Source organism: Leucoraja erinacea, chromosome 18 (genome assembly GCF_028641065.1).
Source record: "Leucoraja erinacea ecotype New England chromosome 18, Leri_hhj_1, whole genome shotgun sequence".
Taxonomy (NCBI): domain Eukaryota; kingdom Metazoa; phylum Chordata; class Chondrichthyes; order Rajiformes; family Rajidae; genus Leucoraja; species Leucoraja erinaceus.
The window spans coordinates 38,580,879-38,601,643 of NC_073394.1; the positions used below are offsets into that span (position 1 = coordinate 38,580,879).

The window sequence follows — 20,765 nt, forward strand, 5'->3', positions numbered from 1 at the left end:
TAAAGGGGAGGCCATTTAAAACTGCGATGAGAAAAAAAAATTCACCCAGAGAGTTGTGAATTTGTGGAATTCTCTGCCACGGAAGGCAGTAGAGGCCAATTCATTGGATGAATTTAAAAGAGAGTTAGATAGAGCTCCAGGGGCTAGCGGAATCAAGGGGTATGGGGAGCAGGCCGGCACGAGTTACTGATTGTGGATGATCAGCCATGATCACAATGAATGGCAGTGTAGGCTCGAAGGGCCAAATGGCCTCCTCCTGCACCTATTTTCTATGTTTCTATGTTTCATTTGACAATCAGTGTGTCTTACATCGAACTTGGAACATGGGAGAGTACAGCACAGGAACAGGCCCTTCGGCCCACAATGTCTGTGCTGAACATGATTCCAAGACCAATTCTGCCTTTGCGTGACCCATATCAATAGACAATGGACAATAGGTGCAGGAGTAGGCCATTCGGCCCTTCGAGCCAGCACCGCCATTCAATGTGATCACGGCTGATCATACCCAATCAGTATCCCGTTCCTGCCTTCTCCCCATATCCCCTGACTCCGCTATTTTTAAGCCCTATCTAGCTCTCTCGAAAGCATCCAGAGAACCTGCCTCCACTGCCTTCTGAGGCAGAGAATTCCACAGACTCACCACTCTCTGTGAGAAAAAATGTTTCCTCATCTCCGTTCTAAATGGCTTACTCCTTATTATTAAACTGTGGCCCCTGGTTCTGGACTCCCCCAACATCGGGAACATGTTTCCTGCCTCTAGCGTGTCCGAACCCTTAACAATCTTATCCCTCCATTCCCAGCATATCCATGTGCCTATCCAAAAGTATCTTAAATGCCACTGTCGTATCTGCCTCCACCGCCACCCCTGGCAGCTCGTTCCAGGCACCCACCCACCACCCTCTTTGTAACAAACTTGCCATGCACATCTCCTTTAAACTTTGCTTCTCTCTCCTTAAAGCCATGCGCTCTAGTATTTGATTCTTCCACCCTGGGATGGTGTCTGTTTGGAGACGGTCTTCCCTATCTATTATATCCCTGTCACATATAGACAATAGACAATAGACAATAAGTGCAGGAGTAGGCCATTTGGCCCTTCGAGCCAGCACCCCCATTCAATGTGATCATGGCTGATCATCCACAATCAGTACCCCGTTCTTGCCTTCTCCCATATCCACTGACTCTGCTATTTTTAAGGGTTCTATCTAACTCTCTCTTGAAAGCATCCAGAGAATTGGCCTCCACTGTCTTCTGAGGCAGAGAATTCCACAGACTCACAACCCTCTGTGTGAAAACGTTTTATCCTCATCTCTGTTCTAATTCTTAAACTGTGGCCCCTAGTTCTGGACTCCCCAAACATCGGGAACATGTTTCCTGCCTCTAGCATGTCCAAACCCTTAATAATCTTATATGTTTCAATAAGATCCCGTATCATCCTTCTAAATTCCAGAGTGTACAAGCCCAGCCACTCCATTCTATCAACATACGACAGTCCCGCTCAGGAAGGAAGGTGCTGCCTGGGGTGGTGGTGGAGGCAGATATGTTAGAGGTGTTTTTGATAGGCACGTAGTTATGCAGAGAATGAAGGGATATGGATCACGTGCAGGCAGAGTAGGTTAGTTCAACTTGGCATCATGTTCAGCACAGACATTGTGGGCTGAATGGCCTGTCCCTGTGCTGTACTGTTCCATGCGAGAGGAATGTGCTAAAAGAGAGGGATTTGGACAGTGAACTTCGGAGGAGAGCAATGTGGTGGGTGGAGCAGCTACCAGCCGCCGGCCGGGGTGTGGTGGAGTATCAGTTAGTGCAGAGGAAATATACCCCGTTCATCAGTTCTGCAATCTCTCACCGTGACAACAGAAAATCATTAATGGAAATAAAGCAACAATTCATGGCAAATGAGATTGAGATATAAGGCACCGTTAGAATGCGAATAAAGTTGGCAATGTGTAGAATCATGAGCTTCACGTAGCTGACCTGTGGAACAACGATGTGCCTGGTAGCCAACCTCAATTAGCAAATGCTCCGGTGTGTATATTGTGTGTCAATTTGTTGCTTGCTTGATCTTTCAATGAAAGGTTGGAGATTGTTTTCTCTGGAACAATCTGAGGGAAAACCTGATAGAAGGTTTAAGGTGAGGGGGGGGAGAAGTAATAGGAACCTTGGGGCAACTTTTTCATGCAGAGGGTGGTAGGTGTATGGAACAAGCTGCCGGAGGAGGCTTGGGACTATCACTACATTTAAGAAACAGTTAGACAGGTACATGGAATGGCCATATTTAGAGGGATCGGGGCCAAATGTAGGCAGGTGGGACTAGTGTGGACGGGGCCTTTTGGTCGGCATGGGCAAGGGTGGTGAATCTGTGGAACTCATTGCCGCAGAAGACTGTGGAGGCCAAGTCAATGGAAATTTTAAAGGTGGAGATTGATTGGCTCTTGATTAATACGGGTGTGGGGGGTTATGGGGAGAAGGCAGGAGAATGGGGATGAGAGGGAAAGATAGGTCAGCCGTGATTGAATGGCGGAGTAGATTAAATGGGCCGAATGAGCTAATTCTGTTTCGATAACTAATGAACATGAAAGTTGAGCCAAAGGGCTGATACTGTGCTGTACGACTGGCTATGCTCTGCGGAGGAACAGCGGGCAACCGTACCTCCACTGATACAGTGCCTTCTCTCTTTTGTTCAGCAGCTGTACGCAGCACAACTGGCAAGTATGCAGGTCTCTCCTGGTGCTAAGATCCCGTCCACCCAACAGCCCACAACTCCGGCCGGTACCCTCTCTCCAACGCCTCTGAAGAGTGAAAAGCATGGAAGCAGCCCTGTGCCTCAAATTAAGGTAGGCATTACATGCCCTTGTCAATATGACCCGCGCCAACTTAACATTGCTGGAAGCTTTGATGTGTAAGCTACCAAATATGAATGGGATTATTAAATATTACTTATGGGAGCTGATCTCCCACAGCAAAACTCATGGGTAATCCAAGGTGTGATTTACAGCTCCACTTGTTACATTTTATTACATTCCTCAGGTACTTCCCTGTTAGAAAGAAAAAGACACAAAGTGCTGGAGTAACTCAGCGGGTCAGTCAGCTTCTCTGGAGAATATGGAGAAGTGATGTCTCAGGTCGGGACCATTTTTGACAGTCTGAAGAAGGGAAATACAAAGCAAAGATATAATCCCTCCTGCAATTGGACCATGTCTGAAGAAGAGTCTCGATCCGAAACGTCACCTATCCATGGTCTCCAGAGATGCTGCCTGACTCGTAGAGTTACTCCAGCTGGTTGTGTCTTTACTTTAGACTTGCATGGAAGCAGGTCCTTTGGCCCACCGAGTTCGCACCGATCAACGATTACCTCATACGCTAGCACCATCCTACGCTACCACTAGGGACAATTTACAATTTACAAAAGCCAATTTACTGACAAATCTGCACATCTTTGGGATGTGGGAGGAATCTGGAACACCCTGGAGGAGACCCAGCCATCACAGGGAGAAGGTACAAACAGCACCTGGAGTCAGGATCGAACCGCGAGCCTCTGGCACTGTAAGGCAGCAACTCTACCGCTGAGCCACTGTGTCCTCCTGTGTATTAACCACCATTTGCCGTTCTTTGTTTCTGCTTCCTTTAAGAAAGTGGTCCAATTGACCTCAGCACGAGATCAATAAGAACAAAATGTGAAAGTAGTGGCTGTAAATTGCGAGCTTCTTGTGAAACACTGATTTCCGTCCATAAGCAAAACCCTGGTTCTCAAGGAAGGGCCGTGTGTGGGTGTGTGAATTGTTTGATAAATGAATGCTAGATACAACCGTTTATAAAAGAGATGCTTCTAACCATGCAGCTATTAAACTTGCTCTTTTATTTTTGTTTTGGTTTGGGACTGACTTTTTCTGCCGACTGGGATCATTTACGGGCAACATGTTTATAACCAATATATCTCTTAATCCTCCCCCACAGTTGAACCAATTTCTCCAAGCTGTCAATATTTATCAGCAACATTTAGCGCCCAGGGTCCTGGGTTAAAAGGCCAGTGTTTCTGTCAAGAAGCAGGTATTTCTGGCAGTAACCAAATGTATCGTCACCAATTGTCATGCACTCATCCGACCTGTATATCAGTACAAATGCCCTTTGAAAGTTGTAAATGCTTCTATTGCCTAAAAAGACACAGAGTGCTGGAGTAACTCAGCGGGTCAGGCAGCATGTCTGGAGTACATGGATAGGTGACGTTTCAGGTCGTGACCCTTCTTCAGTAACCCGCTCAGTTACTCCAGCACTTTGTGTCTTCTTTTGTAAACCAGCAACTGCAGTTTAATTTAGAGATGTATCACAGAAATAGGCCCTTCAACCCACCAAGTCTATGCCCACCATTGATAGCCCATTCACGCTAGTTCTATGTTATCCCATTTTCTCATCTCTCTCCCCACACACCAGTGGTAATTTGACAGAGACTAATTAACCAGCAAACACGCACATGTTTGGGATGAGGGAGGAAACTGGAGTACACAGAGGAAACCCAATGGTCACAGGAAGAGCGTGCAAACTTCACACAGACAGTACCCGAGGACTGGATCGAACCCGTGTCTCTGCCGCTGCGGGGCAGCAGGTCTACCTTAATGGGCTCATCTGGGATTTGAACCTGGAACCTTTCACAACCAAAAGAAGAATCATAGCCCTAGACCAACGAGCCAAGATGTTCCTTGTATCCACTTTTATAGCCTACTCTGAAAACCCATTTTGAATACAGACTGCCCTATGAACGGAAAAGTCATCCCTGAGATCCCTCTTAAATCTCTCCCCTCTCACCTTGACCCTGTGCCCTCATAGAGTCAGTGGAAACAGGCCCTTCGGGTAAATTTGCCTGCACTGACAAACATGTCCCACCTACACTCGTCCCCCCTTCCTGCTTTTGGCCCATATCCCTCTGAACCTGTCCAATCCATGTACCTGTCTAAATGTTTCTTAAATGTTGTGATAGTCCGTGCCTCAACTACCTCCTTACTCCATACATCCACTACCCTTTGTGTGAAAAAGTGACCTCTCAGGTTCTTATTAAATCTTTCCCTCCCCTCCTCCCACCTTAAACCTATGTCCTCTGGTTCTCGATTCCCCTACTCTTGTGCATCTTGCCAATCTATTCCTCTCGTGATTTTGTACACATCTGTAAGATCACCCCTCATCCTCCTGTGCTCATCCTCCAGTTTTAGAATCCACTACCCCTGGGAGAGCCCAACACAACGCAGATGTAATTTCTTCAGTACTATGACAACTTTCATGGGACACCTCTGTATTGAAATCCCTGCGGCATATTGGAAAGGAATTTGAATAGAATCATTTGCTGTAATTGGGACGACACACAAATAATTAATGTGCTGGATCTGTGTAATTTTCATTCAATTCAACTGCAATGACATGATAAAAGTTTCTTAAGTTGAAGGGGAATTTAAATCTCCAGCTACGATTCAGCTACTGAAAAAAGCCAACCTCCTTACAGTGGAAAATATATATAAAGATAGCAAAGGTGTTTTGTTTGGATAGGTGTGGCAACTGCTGTGTGCGGCAGTATTGAATGTATAGAGTGTCAGAAGAAACTGACACAAAAAGCCGCAGTAACTCAGTGGGTCAGACAGCATCGCTGGTGAAAGGGAATAGGTGATGTTTTGTGTCAAGACCCTATTTCAGACATGTTTAGAATGTATAGGGATTGCAGTAAATGCTTTTGGACAGATTTTGTTCTGCATAAAGTTTATTTTTGAAGTAGAAATTCTTACACTAGACTTGTGCGAAGGTTTAGGTTTATTATTAACACGTGTACCAAGGTACAGTCACACGCTTTTGTTTGTATAATCAACTCAGATAATACGATACATGAATATAGTCAAGACAAAAGGAACTGCAAATGCTGGTTTTCAAAATAAAAGACCCAGATGCTGGGGTAACTCAGGGTCAAGTAGCATCTCTGGAGAACGTTTAAGTGATGTTTCGGGTTGGGGCACTTGCACGGTGAAGAAGGGTCCCGACCCGAAACGTCACATCTTCATGTTTCCAGGTGCTGCCTGGCCAGCTGAGTTACTCCAGACTTTGTGTTTTATTATGAAGACTAGCAAGTCAAACACAAGTACAATAGGTAGAATGAAGAGCGTGCAGCATATACTTTCTCATTATTGTAGTGTAATATACTTTAGTACTTTACTTCAAAGGCATAGCATGGAAACAGGCCCTTCAGCCTACTGAGTTCCGAGCGTCTAGCGATCATCCCAAACATTAACTTTTTGTGTCTATCATCGGTTTAAACCAGCATCTGCAGTTCCTTCCTCCACACCCCGTACGCTAGCACTATCCTACACATACTAGGAACAATTTAAAATTTTACCGAAGCCAATTAACCTGCAGACCTGCACGTCTTTGGAGTGTGGGAGGAAACCAGAGCACCCGGAGAAAACCCACAAGGTCACAGGGAGAACGTACAAACTCCGTGCAGACAACAGATAAACACAAAATGCTGGAGTTACTCAGCGGGCCAGACAGCATCTCCGGAGAAAAGGAATAGGTGACTTTTTGGGTCGAGCTCCTGCAGTCAAGATCGAGCCTGGGTCTCTGGCGCTGTAAGGCAGCAACTCTAATGCTATGCCGGCTCAGTTCCACAGAAGATGTCTAATGTCCACAATAAGGTGGGCTGGACAATCAGGACGATACCCTGGCTTATGGAAGGATACTAAGCAAAGAAAGGTCAACTCAGTATTTGAATGCAGTGAGCAAAATAGGAAAACTAACTCCCCCTGGTCAGAATACATTTCCGATTTAGTTGAGCTGATTGTTAGCAAATGCAAAGTATATTAGTTCCAAATTAAATTTGTCAACATGAGTAAACACCAGCATTACAATAATAAAATTACTGTGTTTATGTAAATAAAGGCAAGTACAGAGAACGACTAATGAGCCTTCTTTTAGTTAAATCTTTTAGGAATTGGCTAATTAGTTTCTTATTTGAATGTTACAGCAGAGAACAGTTTCTGTCCCTGAGGTTAAAAAGTAGCAACCAACCAAGTAATCAGATGTTGTATTCAGTCTTGGTATTTTGTATTTTTCAATTAACTATGCAATGTAACACAGTTAATACCTCAGCTTTTTGAGACCATCAGTGCAGCAATTTTCGGTTCTTGCTGCAGATACACAAACACACAAGTTCTTAATGAATACTTTAAAAGAGAATGCACACAACATTTATTTTATATACCACCTGGGGTGTCAGGGGTTATGGGGAGAAGGCAGGAGAATGAGTTAGGAGAGAGAGATAGATCAGCCATGATTGAATGGTGGAGTAGACATGATGGGCTGAATGGCCTAATTCTGCTCCTGTCACTTATGACCTTATGACCTCTTTCCCTGTCTTCCTCACTGGGCAGAACAGTGGCGGAGACCCTGGTTCAATCTTGACCTCGGGTGCTGTCTGTGTGTGTGGAGTTTGCACGTTCTCCCTGTGACCGCGTGGGTTTCCTCCGGGTGCTCCGGTTTCCTCCCACGTCCCAAAGAGGTGATGGGTTGTAGGTTAATTGTCCCTCTGTAAATTGCCCCCGTGTGTAGGGAGTGGGATAACATAAAACTAGTGTGAACGGGTGGATGGCATGGACCCAGTGGGCTGAAGGGCCAGTTTCCATGCTCTATCTCTGTACTAAAATAAACTAAACTCCACCCCAGCGCACTGAGAAGTGGCGTGGAATGCCAGTTAGTTAAATATATATTGGCATATTTCTAAATGATCCTTTATGGTCCAGAACCAGGGGCCACTGTTTAAGAATAAGGAGTAAGCCATTTAGAATGGAGACGAGGAAACAATTTTTCTCACAGAGAATGGTGAGTCTGTGGAATTCTCTGTCTCAGAGGGCGGTGGAGGTAGGTTCTCTGGATGCTTGCAAGAGAGAGCTAGATAGGGCTCTTAAAAATAGTGGAGTCAGGGGATGTGGGGAGAGGGCATGATTGTGGATGATCAGCCATGATCACATAGAATGGTGGTGCTGGCTCGAAGGGCCAAATGACCTACTCCTGCACCTATTGTCTATTGTCTATTATTAACGGTATAAACCTGATCATTTGGATTTCCAATTGATAGAAAAAGTTAGTAGTTCAATGTACAGGATATTTCAGCCCTCAGTAATAAACTGCTTACTCTAACTGTATTACTGGTCCAACCTGCAATTTGAGTAATGAAGGGCTTTCTCTCGCTCTATCTCTCTATCTCTCTCTCTCAAGGCTCTCTCCCATATTATGTGGTCAGTACAGATGCTGACAGCTGAGTTTAAATAAGAGGATACTACAGCTTACAAACTACCTGTACTGAGCTATTGTCTACTGGAGCAAGCTTCCAAATGACAGGGAAAGCAAGGTTCTTTTATTACGATGCCTTATTAAATGATCTTAATTTAGAAACAAGACCACCAGAACCTGTTCTGTGGCTGTTTTAATAGATTCGACTGTCCTTTCCCAAAACTGCAGGGGGTTTTTTTTGTGACGGAACATTATATAGGTTAACCTTTTGAACTTTGAGCAGCTTTAATATTACAAAATGATTACGAAAGTTAAAAAAAAAATTATTGATTAAAATAATAAATAACCCCAAAGACATGCGGACTCCAATAAATTGCCCCCAGTGTGTAGGGAGTGGATGAGAAAGTGGGATAGCATAGAACTGGTGTGAATGGGTGATCGATGGTTGGTATGGATTTGGCGGGCCGAAGGGGCTGTCTCCATGCTGTATTTCTAAATTAAAATAGGCTGTCAGGCTGTTAAACAGTTCAATGGTGCTTTATTGTCCACATATGCAACTGCACTGTGACATTCTTTCTGCATATATTACACATGTGGGTGCCGCCATTTTGGGCACTAATATTCAAAGTCGGAAGTCCGGTCCATGTACTGGAGCTGTTCCCACGAACCAACATCCCTCTCCTCTCCTTGTTTAAGATGCCTCAGTTTAAGCATCTTATAGGATAATGGTCCACCATAGACACTATAGCAAGGAATACTATGCATGCCAACACATTGTTTTCTACACAAAAAAGTCCCGTACAATAGTATGATCTACAGATCTTATTAACTTCTGAGTGTTTTTGGAGTAAGTGAGACATGTGAATTAGAAACAGTGAGCAGTGCTGGACTGTTATCTGTACCTTTGGTGACCCTCAGACTGTCCTTGATCAGACTTTGCTGCCGTTACCTTGCACTAAAGGTTATTTCCTTATCATGTATCTGTACACTGTAAATGGCTCATTGTAATCATGTATTGCCTTTCTAACTGGTCAGCATGCAACAAAAGCTTTTCACTGTACCTCGATGTATGTGACAATAAAGTAAACTGAAACTGAAACAGTGTACCCATGGCCATTTCCATGGGGACATCCTCCGACCTCTACTATTCACTTCATCCCCTCTTCCAGACAGCCTTTAGCTGCATTCACTGATGCCACTATCTTTAGCAGGTGCACCACCTCTCTTATGAACTGTAAACACTTTTGGAAGTCTGCATACAATTGATTCAATGAATCAATGATGCTTCATGTCACATGTACCCAGCTACAGTGAAATCCTTTGCTTTGCATACAATCCAGTAAATTCATACAGTAGGTAAGCACACTCATTGATAAGTATAAAAGTACAATGATTGTAGTGTGAGTATAGTAGGCTTCACCGAGGCAGTACACAAAGAGTCGCCAGGTTACTGGTGCCAACTTGTGCCCATCAACTTTCAAAGTTCTCCAAAGTAGAGGGTGGTACAATGGCTTTGCAGTAGAGTTGCTGCCTTACAACGCCAGATACCTAGGTTCGATCCAGGCTACGGGCGCTGTCTGTACAGAGTTTGTACGTTCTCCCCGTGACCTGCGTGGGTTTTCTCCAGGTGCTCCAGTTTCCTCCAACGCTCCAAAGTCGTGCAGGTTTGTAGGTTAATTGGCTTAGGTAAAAATTGTAAACTGTCCCTAGTGTGTAGGACGGAGCTAGTGTAGGGGGTGATCGCTGGTTGACGAGACTCGGTGAGCCAAAGGGCCTGATTCCGCACTGTATCTAAAGTCTAAAGTAAAGTACAGAGTCTTATCTTGGCTGTAAGGGCCCGTTGTCCTGGTGATGGCACTGGGCCGGTGTTGCAGGAGTCGGTCTGGCTAGGCTCCGAATTTGCAAGACTTTCTGTTCAAAATGTCTTCATTGCTAATTAGAAGAACCATCAATGCAGTCCAGCACAGGAACAGGCCCCTCAGCCCATCGTGCCAGGGCCAATCATGATGCTATTTTAACTGCACATTTGTCCGCTTCTGGTCTCTCTCCATTCATTCCCTGCCTGTTCACGCCTCTAAATGCCTCTTAGATGTTGCGTCATATCTTCTTCTATAACGTCCTCAGGCAGCATGTTGCAGGCATGTACCACCGTAAAATAACTTGCCTCCTTTAAACTTTCCCCTCATAGAGTCATACAGCACGGAAACAGGCCCTTCTGCCCAACTCGCCCATGCCGACCAAATGTCCCAGCCAAGCTAGTCCCATTTACCCACGTTTGACCCATATCCCTCAAAACCTTTCCTATCCATGTACCTGCGCAAATGTATTTTAAATGTTGCTATACTATCTGCCTCAATTACCTTCTCTGGCAGTTGTTCCACATACCCACCACCACCCGAGTGAAATGATGCCATCTAGTCTGTGACATTCCATCCTGGGATAAAGTCTCTGCCTGACCACCCTATCTATGCCTCTCATCATTTTATAAACTTCGACCAGGTCTTCCCTCGCCCTCCAGCGGTCCATAGAAAACGCCAAGTTTCTCCCACCTTATAGCTAATACTCTCTAATCCAGGAAGCATCTCTTCAGCACCCTCTCCAAAGCAGCCACATCCTTTCTGTAATGGGGAGACCAAAACTGCACACAATGCTCCTAATGTGCTAACTATAGTCCTTCAAAACTGCAACCTGATTTTCCAACTTCAATCTCAATGTCATAAAGGCAAGTGTGACATATTCTTTCTTTCCCACCCGAACCAAATGCATTGACACTTGAGCGAGCTATGGATTTGCTCAAAACCTCTCGACAAGCCTCCTGCATGTAAGGATATTTTTAGAAGGATCTTTTCAAAAAACTAGATACAACATTTGCTTAAAAATGACAACAAAAAAAAGCTTGTGTGTGAGAGTTATATATGGCCAACCTTTTATTCGGCAGTGTTCACGGTGTTATTCAGTCAGGTTATATTTGATAAGGTTAATCCAGAAATGATCTCTGTGGTTTGAATGGTAGGTTGCTGTGCTGCCCTTGTGCACACTGTGATCAGCGATATATGATGTAAATGGATTGCACGCCAGCAATTTCCCAGCATGTGTCAGTTTTGGTCAGGTATCGCTTTCATTGGACAGGTTCATGGATAGGAAAGGTTCAGAGGAATGTGGGCCAAGTGCGGGCAGGTGGGACCAGTGTAGATGGGGCATCATGTGGAATTCTCTGCCTCAGAGGGAGTTGGAGGCGTGTTCTCTGGATGTTTTCAAGAGAGAGCTAGATAGGGCTCTTAAAAATAGCGGAGTCAGGGGATATGGGGAGAAGGCAGGAACGTGGTACTGATTGGGGATGATCAGACATGATCACATTGGATGGCGGTGCTGGCTCGAAGGGCCAAATGGCCTACTCCTGCACCTATTGTCTATTGTCTATTATCATGGCTGTTGACTCTCCATGTCCATGCTGCATGACTGTACGACTGCATGCCAATGCCTGAAGGCAGCCCCGTTGACCTATGTCTGTGCTTGTGGTTTATTTGCAGGATGAAGGTGCCCAGCCACTGAATCTGTCAGCCCGGCCCAAGACATCTGGTTCGGTGCGATCTCCCACATCACCCACACAAAGCTTCTTCCACACAAACAAGTCTAGTCCCATCAACATGCCCAACAAAAGCATCATCCCCAGCCCAGTGGCTGGTGCTCCCGGGAGAGGATCCTCTTTAGGTAGGTCCAATGTGAGCTTGAATCAACAATGCTTCTTGCAGTTGATGTCTCTTCCTATTGTGTTACCCCTTTGTGGTTGTGCTGTGTGGCTATTGTACAGCTCATCTGGAACTTAGAACAAAGAACATGGAACATGGAACTTCATCATAATATCATAGGTGATAGGAGCAGAATTAGGCCATTCGGCCCATCGTCTACTCCACCATTCAATCATGGCTGATCTCCCTCCTAACCTCATTCTCCTGCTTTCTCCCTACAACCTCTGACACCCGTACAAATCAAGAATTTGAACTTAAAACATAGTACAGAACATAGAACAGCACAGCATGTGAACAGGCCCTTCAGCTCACAATGTCTGGACCTAGTACAATGTAAATATAAATTAATCTCCTCTGCGTGCATGATCCATATACCTCCATTCCCAGCGTACCCATGTGCCTATTTGAAAGCTTCATAAACACCCCTGTCGTATCTGCCTCCACCACCACCCCTGGCAGTTCGTTCCAGGCACCCACCTGTGTAAATGGGGTTGTGGTGGAGGCAGACATTGTCAGGGAATGAGTCACTTCCAGGGACCTGTGGACTTGGAGCCCAAGGTCCCTCTGTGCATCACAGCAAACGTACAAGCACTAAGTGCATTCACAGATACAAAGTGCTGGAGTAAATCAGTGAGTCAGGCGGCATCCGTGGAGAACATGAATAGGCAACGTTTCAGGTCGGGACCTTTCTTCAGTCTGAAGCCACTATCACTCCTGCCTCCACTTCTCTCTGGGGCTGAGAAGGATCCTGACCTGACCTGACCTGACCTGACCCGAAACGTCACCTATCCAGTGTTCTCCAGAAATGCTGCCCAACCGATGCTACTCTGCGCCTTTTCTGATAAACCAGCATCCGCAGTTCCTTGTTTCTAACTCTATGCTCGAAATGCATTCTTCCTTTTGTCCTCATTTGCAATCCAGAGTTCAAAATAATTTGAGCTTCTGATTACGGCAGTGATACCAAACATAATTGAAAAGCACTCATTGGTTGTGGCTGATGAGCAGTAGCAAACCTGGCTGATCCAACTGAAAATAGAGTCCGGAGGGAAGCATTCTTCATTACCAAAGAGTCCTACAGCCCTGTACAGATCACTGCACTCCAGTAATTCGCATCTTAAACAAAATTGGTTATTTTAAAACCGTTTGAAAAAAAGATGATGAACATGAAAAAAAAAAACGAGCATGATAAATAACAGCAGCTGGAAAAGTAACATTAACTGCGTTCTCTGCGGTGCCTGGGCCAATACTACCTGAAGTGGGTCAGTGATACCGGCTTTAACACATCTAGTTAAGAACCGCAAATCTATTTGCGAGAGAAGATAGTGGCACATTCTTAGGAATCAATGTTCCAGATAATGTACTGGAAGGAAAGGCATCATTAATAATTAACAGCTTTGGATGATTCTTGTCTGAATCCAAATCTGCCTCCGTTTTAATGAGTGTTCCTCTTGAAAGACAAACACTGCTGACTGTGAGAAGGGACACACTTTACAGATTGAGTGCTTTGAAAGTGACAATACATAGAGTATAACGTGGTGTGCAGGAAGTAACTGCAGATACTGGTGTACACCGAAGATAGACACAAAATGCTGGAGTAACTCTGCATCTCTGGAGAGAAGGAATGGGTAACATTTCGGGTTGAGACCCATCTTCAGACTGACTATAAGACAGTTTATTATACAATTGCTGTTTCGATTAGAGGGCATTAACCTGCAGTATTTTGTGCAGTTCTGGTCACCCCACTACAAGAAAGATGCCGTGACTTTGGAGAGGGTGCAGAGGAGGTTTATCAGAATGATGCCTGGATTAGGGTGTAATACAAGCCTGTCACACTTGCCGATTTTTTCGGCGACTGCCCGCGTCATTGACTGACATATCAGGGTCGCTGAAAGATTTTGAACATGCAGCGACAGAAAAAATGTTGTGACACTTGGCACTCATTGAAACACATAAGATTGTTAAGGGCTTGGACATGCTAGAGGCAGGAAACATGTTCCCGATGTTGGGGGAGTCCAGAACCAGAGGCCACAGTTTAAGAATAAGGAGTAAACCATTTAGAATGGAGACGAGGAAACACTTTTTCTCACAGAGAGTGATGAGTCTGTGGAATTCTCTGCCTCAGAGGGCGGTGGAGGCAGGCTCTCTGGATGCTTTCATAGAAACATAGAAACATAGAAATTAGGTGCAGGAGTAGGCCATTCGGCCCTTCGAGCCTGCACCGCCATTCAATATGATTATGGCTGATCATCCAACTCAGTATCCCGTACCTGCCCTCTCTCCATACCCTCTGATCCCCTTAGCCACTAGGGCCACATCTAACTCCCTCTTAAATATAGCCAATGAACTGTCCTCGACTACCCTGTGCGGCAGAGAGTTCCAGAGATTCACCACTCTCTGTGTGAAAAAAGTTCTTCTCATCTCGGTTTTAAAGGATTTCCCCTTATCCTTAAGCTGTGACCCCTTGTCCTGGACTTCCCCAACATCGGGAGCAATCTTCCTGCATCTAGCCTGTCCAACCCCTTAAGAATTTTGTAAGTTTCTATAAGATCCCCTCTCAATCTCCTAAATTCTAGAGAGTATAAATCAAGTCTATCCAGTCTTTCTTCATAAGACAGTCCTGACAACCCAGGAATCAGTCTGGTGAACCTTCTCTGCACTCCCTCTATGGCAATAATGTCCTTCCTCAGAGTCCTTTCAAGAGAGAGCTAGATAGGGCTCTTAAAAATAGCAGTCAGGGGATATGGTCAGAGGATATGTGACATCCGCGAGCTCCTACGTATCTGCTATGTAATTACACGAGCTCGAATCAGGGGAGAACTCGGGAGAACTCTTGAATTACCTCGTACAGTGGGACAGGCCCTTTAAACGCTCTCCCAGAAGATTGACACAGGACCTCGTGGTAGCGGACCTTTATAGGTTCCCTGACCTCAAGGGGCCGATCCACATGGGGGTGGTCTCTTTACAATCCAAACACAGATATCGATTCACCCCATACATGACAGACATTTCCCTAACCCAATAATACAGTGGCTAATTCATTGTATTCACACAGTGTTTCTCAGAGGAAACAAATATCGCAACATGTGCCCTGAAATGCAAGAAAACCTGACAAGGCTCAATAGTTAATCCAATCAACATCCAGCAAAGTAAAGCTTTGCAACATTATTTACAATGTCTATGTCTGGTTTACATTCATCAAATCCATTCCATGCATTTTGCACCTAATTGTCAGGGTCTGCAGATGTTCCCATTCTCTTCCTGCAGCTCTGATCTATGCTCTACACAAACTGGCACCATTCTGCAGTTCGTCCCATTTCTACAGAAAGCACTTTTAAATTGACCAAATGGCCTTAGCAGCCCAGAAGCCTTTACTCAATTTTAGGGACCAAGCCTCTCCAATTTGTCCAGGTTTAACAGAACGCACTGCCAGGGTTGGTGGTGGGACAGATACAATAGTGACATTGAAGAGGCTTTGAAATAGGCACATGGATATGCAGGGAATGGAGGAATATGGATCATGTGCAGGCAGTGAAGATTAGTCTAACTTGGCATAATGTTCCTCACAGACATTGTGGCCAAAGGGCCTGTTCCTGAGCTGTACTGTTCTATGTGTGGGAAGGAACTGCAGATGCTGGTCTACATTGAAGAGGGACACAAAATACTTGCGTAACTCAGCGAATCAGGCAGAACATGGATAGGTGATGTTTTGGGTAGGGAGCCTTCTTCAGCCTATTTGTTCCACGTTCTCCAGAGATGCTGCCCGACCCACTGAGTTACTCCAGCACACTGTGTCTTTTTTGTGTATACCAGCCCCTGAAGTTGATTAGTACGGGTGTCAGGGGTTATGGGGAGAAGGCAGGGGAATAGGGTTGGGAGGGAGAGATAGATCAGCCATGATTGAATGGTGGAGTAGCCTTGATGGGCCGAATGTCCTAATTCTGCTCCTATCACGTATGAACATATGCAGTTCCTTGTGCCTCATTTGATTACGCTGGGTGCTCTTTGAAAAGAAATGGCATCATTGTGGATAAGAATTTATCAGTAATAGTGATTGATCAATTGTTGTGCCTGCTTGTCCTTTCTCCACTGTAGACATCCTGTCCACTCTGAATTCGACAGCCTTTCTGGGTGACCAGGATGCAGTGATGAAAGCCATACAGGAAGCTCGGAAGATGCGAGAACAACTACAACGCGAGCAGCAGCTGCAGCAGTCTGGGATCGACGGCAAGATCCCGTCCATGAACAACCTCGGAATGAACTGCACGGGTAACAAGGTGAGTGGTCGCAGTGATCATCTCCGGACTGCTCCTCACTAGCAGGAAATAAACACCTCTGCACTGTTCAGCTTTGAACACTGGAACACGGGTGAACATTCAGACCGACACAAGAGAATGCAGATGCTGGAATCTTGAGCAAAATTACAATGTGCCGGAGGGACTCACAGCGCCAGGGACCCTTGGTTCGATCCTAACCTCGGGTGCTGTCTGTGTGTGGAGTTTGCACGTTCTCCCTGTGACCACGTGGGTTTCCTCCAGGTGCTCCCGTTTCCTCCCACAAACCTAAGACGTGCAGGTTTACAGCTTAATTGGTCTCTGTAAATTGCCCCTATTGTGCTAGGAGTGGATTAAAAAGTGGGATAACATAGAAATAGTATGAGTGTTTGATGGTTGGTGTAAACTCAGAGGGACGAAGGGCCCGTTTCCATGCTGTATCTCTAAAACTGTAAATTGCTCGTTTATAAGCTCCCCCCCCCCCCCAGTCTAGTCTCAGTAAAAACACTGAATAGAAACATAGAAACATAGAAATTAGGTGCAGGAGTAGGCCATTCGGCCCTTCGAGCCTGCACCGCCATTCAATATGATCATGGCTGATCATCCAACTCAGTATCCCGTACCTGCCTTCTCTCCATACCCCCTGATCCCCTTAGCCACAAGGGCCACATCTAAATCCCTCTTAAATATAGCCAATGAAGTGGCCTCAACTACCCTCTGTGGCAGAGAGTTCCAGAGATTCACCACTCTCTGCGTGAAAAAAGTTCTTCTCATCTCGGTTTTAAAGGATTTCCCCTTTATCCTTAAGCTGTGACCCCTTGTCCTGGACTTCCCCAACATCGGGAGCAATCTTCCTGCATCTAGCCTGTCCAACCCCTTAAGAATTTTGTAAGTTTCTATAAGATCCCCTCTCAATCTTCTAAATTCTAGAGAGTATAAACCAAGTCTATCCAGTCTTTCTTCATAAGACAGTCCTGACATCCCAGGAATCAGTCTGGTGAACCGTCTCTGCACTCCCTCTATGGCAATAATGTCCTTCCTCAGATTTGGAGACCAAAACTGTACGCAATACTCCAGGTGTGGTCTCACCAAGACCCTGTACAAACTGCAGTAGAACCTCTCTGCTCCTATACTCAAATCCTTTTGCAATGAAAGCTAACATACCATTCGCTTTCTTTACTGCCTGCTGCACCTGCATGCCTACCTTCAATGACTGGTGTACCATGACACCCAGGTCTCGCTGCATCTCCCCCTTTCCCAATCGGCCACCATTTAGATAATAGTCTGCTTTCCTGTTTTTGCCACCAAAATGGATAACCTCACATTTATCCACATTATACTGCATCTGCCAAACATTTGCCCACTCACCCAGCCTATCCAAGTCACCCTGCAGTCTCCTAGCATCCTCCTCACAGCTAACACTGCCCCCAGCTTAGTGTCATCCGCAAACTTGGAGATATTGCCTTCAATTCCCTCATCCAGATCATTAATATATATTGTAAATAGCTGGGGCCCCAGTACTGAGCCTTGGGGTACCCCACTAGTCACTGCCTGCCATTGTGAAAAGGACCCGTTTACTCCTACTCCTACTCTTTGAATCAAGCACTTGAAACAACTACATTTTATTTTAACAACAGCACATTACAGTTCAACTACTGTACCTATCCCATCGCGGGTTCGATCCTCGTATCTGCCTGTTCAAGCCCCTCTAGGCCTCGCTCAGACAGAGACACTCCAGAAGGTCACGCAGTCCCAAGCGCTCTCCCAGAAGATCAACGCTGGACCTCGTGGTAGCGAACTCTTATCTCCCGGGACCTCGAGGGGCCGAACCACATGGGGATGGTCTCTTAATTACCCAATTACAGATATCGATTAACCCCATACATAACAGGCATTTCCCTAACCCAATGATACAGCAGCTCAATACATTGTATTCAAACAGGACTTCTTAAGGAAGCCAACTTAAAACATTTACCCTGATCTGCCTGAAACCCAGACAAGGCTCAATACCTCATCCAATCAACACTCGGCAAAGTAGAACTCTGCAACATTATTTACAATTATTACAAGGTGTATGTCTGGTTTGCAGCCATCCAATCCATTCTATGCATTTTGCACCTAATTGACAGGGTCTACAGATGTTCTTATTCTTTGCTTGCAACTTGTATCTAGGCTCTAGACACACTGGCGCCACTCCGAAGCTTGTCCCAGCTCTGCAGAGAGCAATTTCAAATTGACCAAATTTCCCAGCAGCCCTGAAACTTTTACCCCATTTTGAAATCCTAGCCTCTCCAATTTAGCCAGAATGAACAAAACTACTGGATCGATGGGAACACCTTCAGTCGCGGGAACGAGCTACGTTAAAAATATCCCCGATTTCGCAGAAGTGGGTTTTACTTCTACGTGTTTCCAGTGATATATTTGCATATTAGGAAACGGAGTGCATTTGGCCTGTCAACTCGGCTCACTGCCCCTGGTCCCCACCCACACTGATCTGCCCTAGAATGTGGAGGATCAGTGAGGCTGAACCACCAAACACCAAGGAGGTAGTTGACAAGACATGGCAGAGCTTAACCAGCTGCCATTTACCAAGATAGGCACAAAATGCTGGAGTAACTCAGCGGGACAGGCAGCATCTCTGGAGAGAAGGAATGGGTGACATTTCGGGTCGAGACCCTTCTATAAACCCTACCCCTACTACCTACCTAGGGGCAAGGCTGTGAGCAGAACACTCTCTCCTGTCAAAGCTGGAGACATCTTTTCAATCTTTTAGACCTTGCCTGGCAAATTGCTATTGGTTTATAATGTAGGTTTTGACGAAAATAAAATCTAAAGACTAAAATGTAAAGTTTAAATAATAAAAACTTTCATTATTTATAAAGTCTTTATTTAAAAGAAGAATTAAAATAAAGACTTCTTAAATAAAAAAATTGTTATTTTAATTAGACTTAAAGTTTAAGTCTGACTAAAATTAATTATTTTAATGCGTTACCATTTTAATAATTAATGTAAAAATGTGAAATGTTTTTATTAATGAAGTTTAAGTGTAATTAATATTTCTACAGCGCTGAAACAGATCCTTCGGCCCACCAAGTCCGCGCTGAACCAGCGATCCCCGTACACTAACACCTTCCTACACACTGGGACAATTTAAGGGCCTGTCCCATTTAGGCGATTTTTCAGGCGACTGCCAGCGACTACTATGTTGCCATGCGGTTGCCGGGGTGTCGCCTGTATGGTCGTGAGTAGTCTCCTTAGTCGCCCAAAGAGTCGTAGCGTTTTTATGGTTGCCGCAGAATTTTGAAATGTTCAAAACTTTTCGGCGACAGGCAGCGACAGTCGTGGGCGTGTCGTTGCTAAGTAATCTGTTGACGTAGGTGCTGTCGTAGGTTGTCGCCGGTGACGACTTTGGTGAATTCCATTGTCGTCATCGCTGGCAGTTGCCTAAAAAATCGCCGAGTGGGACAGGCCCTTTACAATTTTTATCGAGGCCAATTAACCTATAAATCTACACATTTTTGGGACGTGAAACCGGAGCACCCAGAGGAAACCCACTCACAGGGAGAATATGCAAACTCTGCACACTGCACCCATGGTCAGAATTGAACCCAGGTCTCTGGTGCGGTGAGGCAGCAGCTCTACCACTGCTATATATATGTCCAACATATGTGATTGATGTTACTGCTGTGTACCCAGTATTCTCCATGTCCAAAGTTACCAAAAGTAAGGAGGTGCTAAAGCCATATCCCCCCCATTCCCTGCATGTCCATGTGCCTATCCAAGAGTGTCTTAAACACCACTACCATGTCTCCACCACCACCCCTGGCAGTGTGTCTGAAGAAGTGCATGACCTGAAACATCACCTATCCATGTTCTCCTGAGATGCTGCCTGACTCGTATTGATTGATTGAATTGATTGAAAGATATAGCATGGAAAGCCGTTCAGCCCATCAAGTCCATGCTGGCTATCAAACATCTCTTCAGACTTCTTTCAATGTTATTCCATCCTCACATCCACTGCCTACACACTAGGGGCAATTTACAGAAGGCAATTGTCCTATAAAACTTCATGTCTTTAGGATGTGGGAGAAAACCGGAGCACCCGGAGGAAACCCACGCGGTCACAGGGAGAACGTGCAAACCCCACACAGGCAGCACCCGAGGTCAGGGTCGAATGGGGTTTCTGGTCTGTGAGGCAGCAGCACTACCCACTGCGACGCCTGTGCCGCCAAATTAATTCATCATACTATACATGAGTATAATCAAACCAAATATATTTACATCATGAAAAGAAACTAAAATTAATTATAAACATGTCAGCACATTTAGAAATATTTAAAAACTGAAAAATGATGTAATTAAACAATAGATAAAGTTTTTTCTTCCAAATCTCCATTCCAGAATTCCCATTCTGTTGAATGGGTTTTCCAATTTTTCCCAGGTTCTGTCTGGCATGTTCACTACTGTACATAGAGTACAGCACAGG

At 45.1% G+C, this 20,765-nt stretch overlaps 1 protein-coding gene across 6 annotated transcripts in view; it reads left to right on the forward strand.

Moving 5' to 3' along the window:
- sox6 (SRY-box transcription factor 6) overlaps positions 1 to 20,765 on the forward strand; it is a 428,636-nt gene that overhangs the window by 327,687 nt on the left and 80,184 nt on the right. For 4 of the 6 annotated variants that reach the window (XM_055649876.1, XM_055649875.1, XM_055649878.1 and 1 more), the window contains exons 9-11: positions 2,685 to 2,834; positions 11,790 to 11,970; positions 16,101 to 16,282. In XM_055649876.1, coding sequence (XP_055505851.1) covers positions 2,685 to 2,834; positions 11,790 to 11,970; positions 16,101 to 16,282 — 513 coding nt within the window. The remainder of the gene's footprint in view (positions 1 to 2,684; positions 2,835 to 11,789; positions 11,971 to 16,100; positions 16,283 to 20,765) is intronic. The other 2 variants (XM_055649877.1, XM_055649880.1) reach the window with 1 other exon arrangement.